This window comes from Rhinatrema bivittatum, chromosome 16 (assembly GCF_901001135.1).
Source record: "Rhinatrema bivittatum chromosome 16, aRhiBiv1.1, whole genome shotgun sequence".
Lineage (NCBI taxonomy): Eukaryota > Metazoa > Chordata > Amphibia > Gymnophiona > Rhinatrematidae > Rhinatrema > Rhinatrema bivittatum.
The window spans coordinates 22,478,355-22,495,084 of record NC_042630.1 but is presented as its reverse complement, the minus strand read 5'-3'; the positions used below and the strand labels follow the sequence as shown (position 1 = coordinate 22,495,084).

Here is a 16,730-nt window from a genome sequence, read left to right as displayed (position 1 = left end):
CAGTCGCACGTATGTTCTGTGCATTAGAGGGTGGCAGACACCAGGAGGAGCAGAAAGGCCCTAGGAACTCCACAGCGATGCTTTCAGAGAGCAGCAGTTTCATTTCAGTAGAACAAGCAGGATGCCAGATCTCAGAATTATCTCAGATGGAAGGTAAAAAGGAATAATGACAAAGATAATTTGGATTTCTATCATTTATAATCTAACTGGCTCTCCTATATTTTTTCTGTAATTCGTCTTGGGCTACTTTTGGAAAGGTGACAAAGAAAGTTGATTAAATATAATAATAACTAGAAAATGACAGATGCAGCCACCACTGGGGTGTATGATCCAGCTGTATGTATCTGTGCAAGACCTAATTACTAGAAATGACACACTGGTATACAGAGATAGGACCCAGCAGGACTCAGTGATAGAGTCGTGCACGTCCTAACATCAGGATTCAGCAAGGAATATTTCAGGGACCCACCCTGTCACCACTCTTGTTTTGCCTGGCATTGAATCCATGGGTAGGCTATTGATTTCATTTTAATTCCAGAGGCACTAATGATCCACAGATACCATCACAGCCACTATTTATAGATGATTTGAAGCTTTACGCCTCCTGTGAACATCATTTTGTGGAACAACTCTCAGTGGTGAAGAGCTTCTCACATCAGGATAACATTTGGCCTAGACACATGCGCTTTCATTTGAGGAAAACTAATCAAAACTGAAAAGACCTCTCTGACTGAAGAGGAACTTGAGCAGGAAGGAGTACAGACATGAAGTAGTCCATATTCAGCTGGCGAGTGGCTAGTTATGTTAGCTGGATACACCTATCTGGCTAATTTAACCGGGATCTGAATATACCCGGATATCTTAAAGTTAGCCAGATAGGAGTATCCTGCTAACTTTAGACCAGCCCTGCGGCGCAGCTAGAGTTAGTCAGTTAACCTAACCGCATATCTCCGCTCCTCCCGGGAACACCCCAACTTAACTGGCTATATTCTAGCCAGAGAACTCTTTATCCGGCTAGAATATAGCTGTTTAAGACTTTTAAAATAGCAGCTTAGCCGTAGTATCTAGGAGCAGATGAAGGTGCAACAATCCAGCACAAATCAAAGAGTACTAGAGGAGCCTGAAACCAATGCTGAAAACTGCTTTAAGAACACAGAATAAGATACAAGTCATCAATCAATTTGCAATCTTATATACTTTTAGAGAGTTTTTGAATCATGGACTAGCCCTAGAAAGACCTCAACCAGTTGTGTTTATGAACAAGACTTCCACATCTGGGCAAGCTTAACCAGCAAGTATTCAGAAGAACACCAGCAGAAAACTGAAAGATCTGAGATCACGCCCAACATACCCTGGCTTATGAGCCGAGGCACATTCCTGTCATGGTATGTGCAAAACAAATTTGTTTTGAGAAACTACCCCATAAGAACCAGTGATAAATCACAGGGCAGTACTCACCCCGAGGTCATTCAGAGCCGGGAATTAAAACTCCTAGCCCTCCGACCCCTAGGCTACGGGTTCTGGTTCCAACCGTTTCTCACTGCTGGACTAGCTCAGGGGGCAAAAGAGGGAAAGGTGCGAGGAGCTGCAGCGGGAGAGGGGCTCCCCCTTTGTGCTGTTTGCGAAATTTCTCCCTGGCCATTGCTGTTTCCCCTGCTCTGCCCAGCAGGTGGCAGCCTAGGATCGCCCAGTGCTACCCCACACACCAATGGCTCATGCCGCTGGCACAGACTGGGCACACAAAAGAAGAAATGAGGACTTTGATAGAAGGGAGACCATGCTGAAAGCTTCTAAAGTCCCCGTTTATAGCAATGATCATCTGATTATAAAATTAGATAATATAAGCTTTTTGGAACCTGCGGCTGTGGTTAGCGAGAGTGCTGCCTCTGGAAGGACCCTCTGTTAGCTCAGCTGATTTGACTCCTTTCTTGCTCTCTGACATTTGGACGTCCCACTGGTTCCAGCGTGGGAGAGTCACAATGGGCAGGAATTTCTGGCATGGATGGATGGGGGGGGCGAGTTCTGCCGCTGACTCGGGGAGGGGCGCGGAGGGCCAGTGAGCAGGGGCAGCATATGTCAGGCATCACAAGCAGGTTGTGTGTCCCTGAGTGCCCAAGAGGCAAGGGCTCCTCTTCCAGAGTAAGGGGCTCATCCCCCAAGAGGTCAAACAGAGAATAAAAACCTCCACTCCCAGTAGGGTAAGGGGAAATGGATTTTGTCCCTCTCCAGAGGAAGTGGGGAAATTAGGGAACATTTTGCCAGTGCTTAATAACTTCCAAAAAAACCCCAATATATCTTTTTTTGGGGGAGGAAAAACAGATGGGTGGATGAGGGACAGTGTGGTTAGATTTGAGGGGGGAAGCTCTGATCCAGGGACTGAAGCCGATCACCAGATTTGGGGATTGGGAAGGGATATTTCCTTTTGCCACTGGTAGCTCACATCACAAATCACATTTGTGTGGATCTATTTGGACAATGGTGTGAGCGGAAAGCCGGACTATTGGCTTTGTAGCTGGTGTGATCAGGCAGGCACTGATAGGCAAGGAGGCAAGGAAGGTGGAATGAGAGGACAGAAGCCCCCTCCTTTGCCCCATAGGGCAAGCCTCCTTAACCCTCAATACGCACAGTTATGTAAGACCACTGGAGCAGGGGCCCTTCCCGCGTGTGAATGAAACTAAGCCAGATATAACAGAAAGCCATCCAAGGCATGGCAGGACCAGAGTTCCAGGAACAGCATAACCCACGGTCATCAATATAACACTTAGAGAAAGGGACTCCCCCCTCTCTCTGTCTCCGTCTTTCTCTCCCCGCCTCCCTCCGTCTATCACTGTGCCCTCTGTCTCTCTCTCTCTCTCTCCCTCCCTATCTCTCTTTCTTTCCTTTCCATCTTTCTCCCGCCCTCTGTCTGCCCCCTCGCCTGCCAGCCAGTGGGGATGAAAGGGACGCAGGGATTACAGAGCTCAGCTTCTGAGAGCCAGACAGCTACTGACAGGAGATAGAGCAAGGGGCATCTGACAGTGTCACTGGTGATCTCTCCTGTTTTCTTTCCCTGCTGTTTTCTCTCTCTCTCTCTCCACTCCTGCTGCCTCTCTGTCTCCTCCTCCTGTTTGTGCTCTTCTCTCCCTCCATCCCTCTGTTATTAGCTGAAACTTCTGCTTTCTCCCCCCTGTTCTATATTTTTTTTTTACTTTTTTTCTTTTTATTTGTTACTTGCCTCAAATTCTTCACCACTGACTCTTTTTTAACTTATTATTTTTCATTCTCTTTCTCTAGAATAGATATGAGCTTTGCAGGGAAGGGGTAGTGAGAGAACTGGGATCAGTTGTGAGCAGCTAGAAGGGTAGGGGAGCAGGGCAAGGAAAGGAAATGGAGGATGATGTGGAAGGAGTGTCTGTGAAAAGCAGAATCACCTCTTACCAGACCCGACTCAACCTGCAGTCCTGGAATCAGCAGCTTTGCCACTCCCGGGGAGCATCCCCGAGCCGAGCCGAGAGCCCAAAGAGCATACGGAACCAGAACCTGAAAGATCAGGAGATATGTTCCCGGGGAGCATCCCCGAGCCGAGCCGAGAGCCCAAAGAGCATACGGAACCAGAACCTGAAGGATCAGCAGATCTGTTCCTGGGGAGCATCCCCAAGCCAAGCCGCGAGCCCAAAGAGCATACGGAAGCAGAACCTGAAGGATCAGCATATCTGTTCCCAGGGAGCATCCCCAAGCCAAGCCGAGAGCTCAAAGAGTATACGGAACCAGAACCTGAAGGACCAGGAGATCTGTTCCCGGGGAGCATCCCCAAGCCAAGCCGAGAACCCAAAGAGTATATGGAACCAGAACTTGAAGGACCAACAGATCTGTTCCCGGGGAACATCCCCAAACCGAGCTGAGAGCACAAACAGTATACGGAACCAGAACCTGAAGGACCAGCAGATCTGTTCCCGGGAAGCATCCCCGAACCAAGCCGAGAGCCCAAAGAATATTTGGATCCAGAACCTGAAGGATCAGCAGATCTGTTCCCAGGGGGTGTCTCCAAGCCGAGTTAAGATGAGTGTTGAGAACCAGAACCTGAAGGATCAGCAGATCTGCCACTCTGAAAAAGTGTCCCTAAAGCAAGGTGAGAGCCTGAAGAGTAACCAGAACCAAAACCTTAAGAACCAGAAGATCTGTCACTTTAAAGGCGTGTCCTCAAATCAAGACGCAAGCCCAAAGAATGTCTGGAACCAGAACTGGAAGGATCCACAGATCTGCCATTCCAAAGGAGGGACCTCAGACCAAGGCAAGACCCCAAAGAATGTACAAATCCAGAACCTGAAGGACCTACAGATCTGTTCCCTGGGAGCATCCCCGATCCAAAGTGAGACCCCAAATAGTGTCTGTAGTCAAAGCTTGAAGGACCAGAAGATCTGCTACTCTGAATTGTCCCAAAATCAAGGTGAGAGCCCAAAGAATGTCCAGAACCAGAACCTGAAGGACCAGAAGATATGTCACTCTGAAAAATTGTCCCCAAACCAAGACCAGATTCCAAACAGTGTCCAGAACCAGAACCTGAAGGACCAGCAGATCTGCCACTCTGAAAAACTGGCCCCAAACCAAGACCAGATTCCAAAGAGTGTCCAGAACCCGAACCTGAAGGACCAGCGGATCTGCCACTCTGAAAAACTGGCCCCAAACCAAGACCAGATTCCAAAGAGTGTCCAGAACCAGAACCTGAAGGACCAGCAGATCTGCCACTCTGAAAAACTGGCCCCAAACCAAGACCAGATTCCAAAGAGTGTCCAGAACCAGAACCTGAAGGACCAGCAGATCTGCAAAGGGGTGCCCCCAAACCAAGATGAGAGCCCAAACAGTATTCAGAACCACAACCTACAGGTCCATCAGATCTGTCACTCCCAAGGGGCACCTCCCAACCATAGCAAGGCTGGTACCAAAGGTGACATTGGGAAAACTCTGAGTTCAGAGAACCCACAGAACCAAAACCTGCAGTCCCAGCAGCTTTGTCGCTCTCAAGAGGCACCTGTGAGCACAGCTGAGAGCCCAAAGATTGTCCACAACAAGAACATCTGGAATCAATGGTTGTGCCACTCCCAGGGAGTTCCTCTAAGTCTAACCGAGAGTCCAAAGAGTGTCTGGAGCCAGAATTTGCAGGAGCAGCAGATCTGCCGCTCCTGGGGTACATCCCCAGACTGTGTTGAGAGTCCAAAGAGTGTCCAGAACCAGAACTGGCAGGAGCAGCTCATCTGCTGCTCCCAGGGGATGTCCCCAAGCAGCTCTGAGAGCCCAAAGAGCATTTGGAATCATAACGAAACCTATCAAAGAAAGAGTGATAAACAGCTGCTGGCGCTCCTGCTTTTCTTCCACAGGTAAACACAGAAGGGGGACATGGGGGGGGGGGGGGGGGCATGCCTGGGGGGGGGTGAGAGTGGGGGAAGAGAGTCTGTTCTATGTTTGTATGAGAGTCTGTGCCACTGGTTATACTGGTTTCATACTGCTTTGGAGTGCTTCTGCACAAGTCGTGTTTACAGGAGGAAATTCCTGGGTAGCCTTTGCTGATCCAGAGGTGCAGAGCCACTGGTCTGTTTCCATCCTTTGCTGTGAGTGTTTTTGGGTTCTGCACTGAGCCAGGAGATGGCTCAGATGCCTTCCCCTGGGGTAAGCCAGCTGCAGGGTTTGCACTGCAAGCGAGCTGATAACAGTGGCAGATTCCTACAGAGCCAAAGGCTGCCAGGCAGAGGGAGACTGACCCAGGAGGAGAGTTGCTCTGGAAGGGATATCCCCTACCCTAGAAACGTTGTAAGAGAACCTAAAGCTGTTAGAGCCCCCCTGTAAGTCATGGGCCCTACTGATAAACCGGATGAAGGCAAAAATGATGATTTTCCAGAAAAAGCCAAAACTTCTCCAAGACAAACTCAAAGTTCACCTAAATAACCAAGAAACAGAGCACACCCTGGGGGTGGGGGGAGGCATGCCTGGGGTGGGGTGAGAGTGGGGGAAGAGAGTCTGTTCCATGTTTGTATGAGAGTCTGTGCCAGCTTCCCTACTTTATACCACTGGTTATACTGGTTTCATACTGCTTTGGAGTGCTTCTGCACAAGTCGTGTTTACAGGAGGAAATTCCTGGGTCGTGTTTACAGGAGGAAATTCCTGGGTAGCCTTTGCTGATCCAGAGGTGCATGCCTTGGCTGGATACTAAAGGATCAATTTTCCAAGGGTGTTGGGCTGAGCATATAAAACTTAGCATCCTAGGTTTAGCTTCCTAAACTGCCCAATGGGGGCAGAATTAGTGCAGAGGAAAAAAGGTAGGCACTGTGCACTGATTTTCAGCACTGGGCACCTAATTTAGGGACCTGTTTACAAAGCCTCAATAACAAGACAATGCGCGTTTATGTTCTTCATACTGCAAGAAAATGCAATGCAAGGAAACAATTAATGAGATGTATCATATGCAAGGCTGCTCATTAATTTAAAAACAGGGATCGTGATAAACCTTGCAATCTGCGACAAGCCTTGGAAAATTAACTGCATCTCTTGTACAGGGCAAAGGGAGCCTTGGGACAGACAACACCCTTTTGGATTATGGCAAAGGTGGAGCAGAAGTGTTTGGGGATTGCTCCTGGCCTTTTACGACCCAGGGGGAACTAGTGGGGAAGGTTGGGGGTGGGGGTGGGGGACGTATGAGGGCTGCAATGTTTTGTTTACTGGGCAGGGAAGCAAGGAATGAAGCTAAGGATGGACTCTGGAGCTAGGAGGCATGGCCGCTTTGGTGGGGCAGGAAGGCACTTTGTGGGAGGTGCGTAATATGGTGCGGTTGGTTCTTTTTGTCATCTGCAGAGGGATAGGAGTGGTGGACATCACTCGGGGCTAATTGCCCTTTTAAGATCATGGCCCAGGAAGACAGCGATCACGTGTTGCCGTGGCTGGCAACGTGCATACATTTTCAGCCACGACAACATGCATTTCTGGCACAAATGCGTGGTTTACTACTGTGGTACCGACTTACCACAGTATAGTAAATCCTGTGGGAAATAACTCATGTTTTCATGCAGGTTAGTTAATAGACTTAGCAAGCACTTAAATCTAGGCAAATTAATCGCAGGCCTAAATTTAAGTTTTAGGTTTCCTAAAAGCTGAAAAATCCACCTACATTTAGAAATTGAATATTTTTTTAAAATTCACCCTGACAGGACAGATCTCCACCTCCAGGACTAGGACATTTCCCCTTCCAACTCACCATACAAAAAAAGGATAGCCAGATTCTGGTGGTGTCACTTCTGTAGCTCTAGGCGTGTTACATTCAGGTACAGTAACAGCTATACAATTTCCCTCCACTACAAGGCAGTTTGGGGCCGATGCAAAACAAAGAGCTGACAGCGGGTGCTGAGTGTTCAGTGCCTGCTTTCCTAACATGCCCCCCCCCCCAGGCACCTCTCCTGGGGGCGCCATGCAATATTTAAATTAGGGGTCGCACTGTCAAGGAGGCGTTAGGGTCGATTGTGCCCCCTTAGCGCCTCCTTGACAGCAGGTGCCCGGGAGATGTCAAGTATCCATGGCTGTCCGCTGGTTAAGAAAACATACACTGAATTTATCGGCATCCGTTTTCCTAATTGGTGCACAGCCACGGGTTTGGAAAGTGGACGATGGTTAACTGAATGTCCATTTCCCAAACCTGACCACTGGCACTTAAAAAAAAATTTTTTTTTTTAAATCTTTCATTCCTCCGACTTAATATCACCACGATATTAAGTCGGAGGATACACAGAAAAGCAGTATTTTCTGCTTTTCTGTACAACTTTTTGGGGGCGCTCAGAAAATAATGCTGCTCTGGGCAGACATTAATTTCTGAGAGCAAAAATGTGCGTATTGGACACACTTTTATGTTTTGCATTTGGGGTGACTTATAGCCTCATCAACATGCATTTGCATATGATGAGTGCTAGTAGTTTTGCGGCACGTTGGATGCACATTGTGGAGGTGCTAATGCCCTTATAGCATAAGGGGCTATGGACGCGCCTACACAACCCACGTCCAGCTGCGGGTTAAACAGTGCGCCCGGCTGAGTGCACTGTATTGCTTTGACCCCTTTGTTACATAATATAAAACCTTGCTATAACCACACTCCGCAAATCTTCCATTCCTCAACAGCACTAACTGACAGGATTTTCACAGCAACAACTCTATGTAGGGAAAGTATGCACTGCAAATACTACACTGGGCCCTAGAACACCAGTACACCTCCTACTGGGAGAAGAGAACAAGTTGGACTTCTACAGAATATGACACCTCAGTCACACACATAGAACACAGACAGACCCTCGCCCAATATAGAATAAGGGACCACAAATTAGAAAAAGAAACATACAGATAAAACAGAGCTAGAAATTCCAATAAGTCAGAGTCTGCCTGCAGTGCAACACTAGAGAAAGGGAAACAGGACTGCATTTCTTCCTGCACTGTTCAAAATCCAAGAACAGAAGAAATGCACATTTCCCAAAGAGTAAGAGAAAAAAAAAATCTGATTTCCCCCAAAAGAATGAGCAGGAAAAACTGTCTAATCCTGGGAGGAAACAGGAGAAACAGCAGCATCATGCACTGTCTCCTGTGACCAGACCAGAAACATTCCTGAATATCACCAGAAGTGTGGAATTGTCTTCTTTTCTGTAATTCTATTTTATTATGATTGCTGTTAAATATTTTTCTCTTTTAATTTTTTAACCACTTTGGGGATATGTGCAGAAACCATTTGTGTGTCATCCCACTATCAATCGATGTGCCTCAGCTTTCTGTCCTGGTCCCTCTTCGCTTCTCCTTGTATTCTAATTCCCTTGGTGCTCTTATTTCCTCTTATGGCTTTTAATACCATTTTTATGCTGATGACTCCCAGATTTACCTCTCTACATCAGAAATTTCATCAGGAATCCCGCCCAGATCTCAGCCTGCTTGTCGGACATTGCTGCTTGGATGTCCCATCATCACCTTAAATTCAGCATGACCAAGACAGAGCTCCTTATCTTTCCTTTCACATCTATCTCCCCTATTCTTCCTTTCTCTATTTCTGTGGATAACACGGTCATTCTCTCAGTCCGCTGAGTTCGTAACCTAAGAGTCATCTTTGACTCCTCTCTCTCTTTCTCTACACATATCCAAAATTCTGCTAAAACGTGCCCTTTCTTTATAACATCGTCAAACTCTGCCTCTTTCTTTCTGAACACACTACCAGAACCCTTACTCACTCTTTTCTCCTCCTGCAACCTGCTTCTCACAAGTCTCCCAGTGAGCCATTTCTCTCCACTGCAATCTGTCCTAAATTCAGCCGCGTGACTTATCTTTAGCCAAAGTCGCTATGCACACATAACCCCTCTTCTGAAGTCGCTGCATTGGCTCCCTATCTGCTCGCGCATACAGTTCAAGCTCCTCTTTCTCACCTAAAAATGCCTTCACTCTGCAGCACCTCACTGCCTCCCCTCTCTTATCTCTCTCTACACCCCTCCTTGTGCTCTCCGTTCGTCGGTTACTTCACTCCTATCTGCCACCAATTCCCGACTCCCTGTTTCCCATCTGGCTGCACTGTGTGCTTGGAATAGATTTCCTGAGCTGGTACGTCCTGCTCCCTCTCTTGCCTTATTTAAATGCCATCTAGAAACCCAACTATTTGAGGCTGCTCTTAAATCTTAAGCCCGATTGTCTGCTTTCAGCCTCATTAACTAACTAATTTTAACCATTGTTTAATGTATGAAACTTCTCAAGTCTCTTTTGCCCTGTATGTTTGTCTTGATTAGTTTGTAAGCTCTACTGAACAGGGATTGACTCTTATGTGATGTTTGTTCAGCACTGTGTACATTGAGTAGCACTATAGAAATATAGTAGCAGAAGAAACATTGGTTCTATGCACGTAAATGACCTTTTAAAAATTACCCGGGGAGTTGTGCAAATTAAAATGCATACAAAGAGGCATTCGGGGGCAGAGTTGGGGGCGAGGACATGATTTTCAAAAGTCTGCATGCTGTCCGTACTGGTTCCGCAGACACGTGCAGATTTTCAAATCGATTGCATATGCATAAATCTGCTTTGAAAATCCCGCCTGAAATTTACCCTCCCCCCACAGTATTCCTTAGGCAGCCCTTGTACAAATGGGCAGGCCGAGAACAGGGCCTGAAGGTGAATGTTGGGTTTCTATGTCTTCTAATCATCTCTCTTGGTCTCTCTTTGTTTTTCTCAGCGGCCTGAGCAGCAGCATAATCGCCATTGATAACAAGATTGAGCAAGCGATGGTGAGTTCCCGTTCTCTGTCATTTCTGGGCTGCATCTCCTGACAAGAGAAAGAACATAAGAAGCGCCATGCCGGGTCAGACCAAAGGTCCATCCAGCCCAGCATCCTGTCTCTGTACCTTTCTCCATTTGTAAAACTGGCCATTTAGTCCTATTCTTTGATTCCTGTCTTTTAACCAGTTAACAATCCGCCTCCTATTCCATGATTTTTTTAATTTTCTCAGGAGTCATGACCAACTTTATGAAGCACCTCCCGAAAATCAAAAAACACTATATCAACCGGTTCTCTTTTATCCACATCCACTTTTATCACACCTTTAAAGAATTCTAATAGGTTAGTAAGACACGACCTCCCTTTGCTAACTCCATGCTGGCTCTTCCCCTTGAAGCCATGTTTATCCATGTGATCAGTAATTTTATTCTTGACAATAGATTCCATCATTTTAGCCTGCACTGACATCAGGCTCACGGGTCTGTAATTACTTCGATCATCTCTGGAGGCTTTTCTGAAAACTGGTGTTAGATATGCTATCCTTCAGTCTTCAGGTATAGAGGCTGATTTCAGTGATTCAGAGTACCAGTAGCAGGTCTGCAGTTTTGTATTTGAGTTCATTTAGTACTTTGGGATGAATACCATCAGGCCCCAGTGATTTGTTACTATTTAGTTTGTCAGTTGGCTCTAGCACCTCTTCAGGATTCACATTGATTTGTATCAAGTCTTCCAAATCATAATTTTCATATAGATCGATGGTCGTGAGCCTTCCACTGCTTACTGAGATTCCTGAGAGTTTCCCTGATGCAGGCATGTTTTTCTGTGCTGATACCCATGCCTTTATCCACGTTTATTCACGCCTTCAAAAAATGTAGCAAATTGGGAAGCAAGACTTCCCATGTTGACTTTGTCCCATTAAACTATGTCTATGTATATATTTAGTAATTTTGTTCTTTAGAATATTTTCAATCATTTTTCCCAGCACTGATGTCAGGCTCAACAGTCTGGAGTTTCCCGGATCACCCCTGAAACCCTTTTTAAAAACCGGCATTACATTGACCATCCTCCAGTCTTCAGGTTCCGTAGCTAATTTTAATGATAGTTTACAACTTACCAACAGTAGGTCTCCAGTTTCCTTTTTCAGAAGAGCCCAGTTTCAGTCCATCACATCAGTGAATATAGCGAATCCCAGCTTCAACTTGCCAGTGCTTATGCTGTTTCCTGTAGTCCTCATTTGGATCCCTTTTCCATTTTTTGAAGGATGTTCTTTTGGCTAGAATAGCCTCTCTCATCTCACCTTTTAACCATGCTGGCAGTCATTTGGCCTTCCTTTTTTAATGCATGGAATACATCTGGTCTGGGCTTCCAAAATGGTATTTTTAAACAATGACAATGCCTGTTGTAAACTCTTGACTTTTTAGTTTTTTTCCTAACCATTTTTCTCATTTTACCATAATCTCCCTTTTGAAAGTTAAATGCTATTGCAATAGATTTTCTTAGCATCCTCCCTCCAGTTAGCCAGACAGATTTGATCATCTTATGATCACTATTGCAAAGTGGCCCTAACACCATTACCTCTTTTACCAAATGAGGTGTTCCACTAAGGATTAAGTCTAAAATAGCTCCCCCCTTTTTGGTATGTGTACCAGCTGCTCCATGTGGTGTGGTTGATGCAGCCTAGTAGGTGTGGTTGATGCAGCCTAGTAGGTGTGGTTGATGTGTGGTGTGGTTGATGCAGCCTAGTAGGTGAACCTACTAGGCTCATGCCGGCAGCTGGGCTAACGCGCTCTGAACTAGCACTAGGCTGGAGCTTCACCTATACCAGCTCCGTTCCCGCAGATTGAGCTTTAGGGTTCCAGAGGCCGGCAGGACTTAGGCGAGGGTCCCATAGGGCATATAGAGAGAGAAAGTCCGGGGCAAGGCCACAGTCTGGACAGGTTGCAGTGAGACAGTTACCAGGCGATAGATAGAGGTCAAGGCAGGCGGCAAGCAGGGCATAGATTTCATAGCTGAGGTCATTACTGAGTTGGGAGAGCAGGAGCCAATTCAACCTGCTGCTGCTTGTGGCTACTCCATCACGTGAACATCTTCCTCTCCTCCACCCCCTCCACGTTCCAATTATGGCTTTGATAGTCAGATGTTTGTTCTCTTTTTGAATCTCACTCTTACACCAAGGTATGTTGGGTGTGATCTCAGTCCCTCAGGTTTACTGTTAGTGCTATTCGTAATACCTGCATTGTGCCAACGAGCATCCTTCTGTAGCTCATAGCATGTAATATATACAGGCAACATGTTGAGATGCACTTCAAAGTTCTTTATAACTAGGCCGGTGCTGCCCGAGATAATTGAAACATTGTTCTGGTCTCTTGGTATTTGATGATCTTCTGTCTCTCCATACGTAGAACAGCATTGTCGCGTGGTACTGACCCATCTGTTAGCAATGCTGTTTATGTGGGGGGGGTTTATGTCCTGTACCACTGTATCTGGTTTTAAGCACTGAGGTTTTTTATCAGTTGGAATGGGAATACAGTTCTCTTGGGGTCGTGACTCCAGTATTTCTCTGGTTCCGTGATGCATTAGCATTTACACACTTTCCAGCGGATGAGCCATGCTGCCTTGCTGTGCCTTTCTGCCCATCGTCCTTCTGATGTCCGTCCGTCGCACCCGTCAGCGGGGTGGGTAAACCTCTTCTTCTGGGCCACAGAATCTGCATTTGTCGAGTTTGCCAGGTGTTTTTTTGTCTTGTTGTGCACATTTTCTGTGTGGTCCCTTTTCTTGTGCTGCGATGATCATTTCTCCGCTCTCCTTCGTCAGGTTTCGATCTATGTGCGGCTGTTCAGGTGACGCGTCTTACCCCCTATATTTGTGCTTTTGCCTCGTGTCTTCCTTTGTTTGCCGGCCCAGCTCTTTTTCCGTGGATTTTGCATATTCCAGTGCCCCGGCCTTTCCCTATGCTCTCGCCCATTCCTTCTCCTCTCTGAAACACTGGTCCAGGTTCAATGGTGGGGATCATTTACGTCTGTTCACTTTGACGCCTTTTGAGCATTTGGCTCTGTCGATGCCTTTGAGTAGGCTCAGAGGGCTCCTTTAGCAGCTCTTTTTTTTAATTAAAGATTTTTTTTATTGATTCCAGAGCCACAATAAGTATATGCACAGTCCAACAGAAGCAAATCCAATAATACAATTTCAAACAGCTCAGCTAAACAGGAATAGTACAGTTTCCCCATTTTTAACTCCCCCCCCATGCCCATCCCCACCCCCCCAATTCCATCACATAGTTTAATACGAAACCTAAGTAATCCCATACTGGAATTATAATTCCTCCTATTACAGAGCTTTCAAAGGATCCCTATGCAAACTGAAAGGGAAAAACGGTGTCCCTACACAGTGCTGCCAAAAACTCTATGCGATATAGGTTTCAAAAGCGAGTACGCCAAGATGAAATGAGCATTTTTCGATAAAATGCAGTTTTTGCATTTAGCGGCGGTAAAGCGCTGCCTAATTCATCCACTTCGATTTGATCAGGTCATCTGGCATTCGCATACAGAAGAGAAACATTTTTGGATCCCATGGAGGGGTAGTTCCAGTTATATCAAACAGGAAACCAAATAATTCACGACTTCAGGACCCTCCCACCATGTACGGGACATGGTGCCCACATGAGCACAGTTTTGCCAACACTTATCTGAAATTTGAGGATGCATTTTGTTCACCGTGGAATCAAATACCACTGGAGATGGACTTTGTAACTCTTTTCAAGTGTATTAGCAGAGAGAGGGGGCTTAGCTATAGTCAGTCTAATTATATCCCACTCTTCTTCAGCTCCCTTCTCTCTCCCATAGAAGCTCATGTTTCCGCTACCCGTTGATGAGTTTAAGAAGCAGCTCATATCACTTAGAAATAACTTATAAGTTTTTTACAACCCATATTTTCACAGCCACTTTTTCCTCTGTGCAAAAGCAGCTTAATTTCCTTCTGATTCAGAAAAAAGAAAAAGACGTACCTGTGACTATCCAAGCCGGTCTGTAACTGGTAACTGCTCTCTCATACATAATTGTTGCAGGTGAAGATCTTAGCCCCCTCAAACATCATCTCTAGCCTTCAGAGACCTGCCTTCTCCCACCTGGGAAATACCGCAGATGTAAGTCCAAGGAGAGCAAGCAAGCACCCCTCCCTCATTCCTGGCATTTGCCCATAAGTTATCCCCCTGCCCCCATATTCGTAGTGACATATCCGTAAATGGATTTAGTGGGTATTTAGGTTCTCTGGCAGCTCTTCCCACAAGGCCCAGATCTCATGGTCACCTATTCAGGACCACTCAGTTCAGCTCGCCCACACCCAGCTCTGCCAGTACACCTCCAGCCTACCTTGCAGTGCTTCCCTGTTACTCCTGTTCTGAGACCTATCCCACCTATCACTCCTGACCTGTACTGAGACCTTCCCTCCCCACCAGACCCAGCTCTGTCAATGCGCCTTAGCCCTGCCTCCAGGCCCCTCCTGATATTCCCACAGCGAGAAACCTCCCCACAGCTCTGCCGGTGCACTCCCTGCTGTTCCAGTGCTGAGAGGTGGACTCGGCAGGGTTTCTCAGCTGATTAGCCAGCCCCACTCCCCCCCCCCCCGGGTGCGTACTGGCCCTCCTGTATTATTTGGGCAACAAGCCCTGTCCTCTGGGTCAGCTCACCTGAAAACCTCTGGCCAGGCCCCTGTTCTGCACCCAGCTCCTCGCAGAGGCCCCATAGCTTCTCCACCTTGAAGGTGTCTTCTCTTCCCTTCTCTCCTCCGGAGTAGACGGGGATCACCATTTCCAGCCTCGAGGGAGAGGACCTCTGGCCAGGGTCTTCCTTTCTCCCTTTCACCTTTCTGGACATCCTTTTTGAAGAGGGAAGCAGAGTGTTTATGTGTGTGGGGGGGGGGGGGGGGAGTCATGGGGCCTTCATTGCCTTTTATTTGTATTTATTTGCTTTCGAAAGATTTTTAACCCACACCCTTGGGGTACAGTTAACATAACAAAACAACATATATTAAAAACCTAATGACAATGGCAATTCCATAGAGAGTGATCAAGGCTATCAGTAAAATAGCAAATATAATGAAGGGGGCCAGAGAGAAGCATTGTGTCGGTAACTATCAGCAAGCGACCAGCAATCAGTATGGATTATTAAAACAAAAAACAGAAGTCGGGAGGGATCCAGTTCAGAAGTTCTTGCCTATTTGAGCTAATCTGCTGAATCGAAGGCATTTGCGCAAAGAAACATTTTTAAAGCCTTTTTAAGTGCCTGCGGATCAGTCATGATGCGGAGCTGTTCTGAATAACGGACCGGCGACTGAGACCTGCCTGGGTACGGGTTTCAACGAGGTGGGAAAGTTGCGCAGAAGGTGCCACTAGCAGACCCCGATGAACAGATCTTAAGGACCTGGAAGGATTATCAATATTTTGCCCTCTGGGGCTGCTCCCTCGCAGTGCCCCTCCACAGCCTCCCATTTGTGCCAGTACAGTGAGCCCCTGCACCCCATGCTATTCCAGAATATCCCATTGCCCTCTACCTCAGGTGTTGTGTAGATTTGGGCTCCGCAAACAAAGTTTAAAGACAAGTCTGATCCCATGAAAATGTTTGGCATTTAAAACCAAGACCCCCACTCAGTCTCAAGTGTTTATTTCCCCCCCCCCCCCCCCCCAACTCTCTGGTTTGTGAATTTGCGAAGCCTTGCCTCACTGAGAAGGCTGCTGAACCAAGCTGTGGCTAGCATTTCCTTCCCACTGGCCAACGGGAAATGAGGCAGCGGCTCTTTCTAGTGAATGCTGAGTTTTGGTTGGCTGGTTGAGCCGGATTATTAATAACTGAGTATATAAAGCAGAGCCTGTGCGGGAAGGTTTATAAAGAGGCTTTCCACCTGAGAGTTGAGAGTCTGAAACGGCTTCTCCTGCTAATGGCTGTCACCAGCCCACAACCTGGCTGCTCTGCTGAAATGAGACAGGTACTGCTGGTAACGTTAGGGACACAGAATCTGTCAGTTTTATGAATGGGTGGCTCAGGGACACAGAGCCTGTCATCTCTGGGACTAAATGGCTCAAGGGATGGAAACAGAGAGGCAGCCTCTGTCACTACTAAGGCTGGATACCTCATGGGGCAGGCAGAGGGATCCAGCTGTGCTGTACTTATCCTGTGGTGGGGCTACGTGTGTGTCTGTGTGAAGCTTGTACTGCTGCTGCCTGTGCTGTGCTGTGCCTGTTCTGTGATGGGGAAGTGTGTGTCTGTGTGAAGCTGCACTGCTGCTGCCCATGCTGTGCCTGTTCTGCTGTCCGTGCTGTGCCTGTTCTGTAGAGGAGCAGTGTGTGTGCTTGTTTGTGTGTGTGTGAAGTTTGCACTGCTCCTGCCCATGCTGTGCCTGTTCTGCTGTCCGTGCTGTGCCTGTTCTGTGGAGGAGCAGTGTGTGTGTGTGTTTGTGTGTAAAGCTTGTACTGCTGCTGCCCATGCTG

General features: G+C 47.1%; 1 protein-coding gene across 4 annotated transcripts in view; it reads left to right on the top strand.

Annotated features, from left to right (window-relative positions):
• The window catches only part of TSC22D4 (TSC22 domain family member 4), a 101,154-nt gene that overhangs the window by 79,119 nt on the left and 5,305 nt on the right, over window positions 1-16,730 (top strand). For 2 of the 4 annotated variants that reach the window (XM_029580487.1, XM_029580489.1), the window contains exon 4: window positions 10,208-10,259. The exons of 1 other annotated variant lie outside the window; for it this stretch is intronic. In XM_029580487.1, the coding sequence (XP_029436347.1) occupies window positions 10,208-10,259 (52 nt within the window). Of the gene's footprint in view, window positions 1-3,287; window positions 5,355-10,207; window positions 10,260-16,730 lie in introns of those variants that run through there. One more of the 4 variants, XM_029580486.1, reaches the window with a different exon arrangement.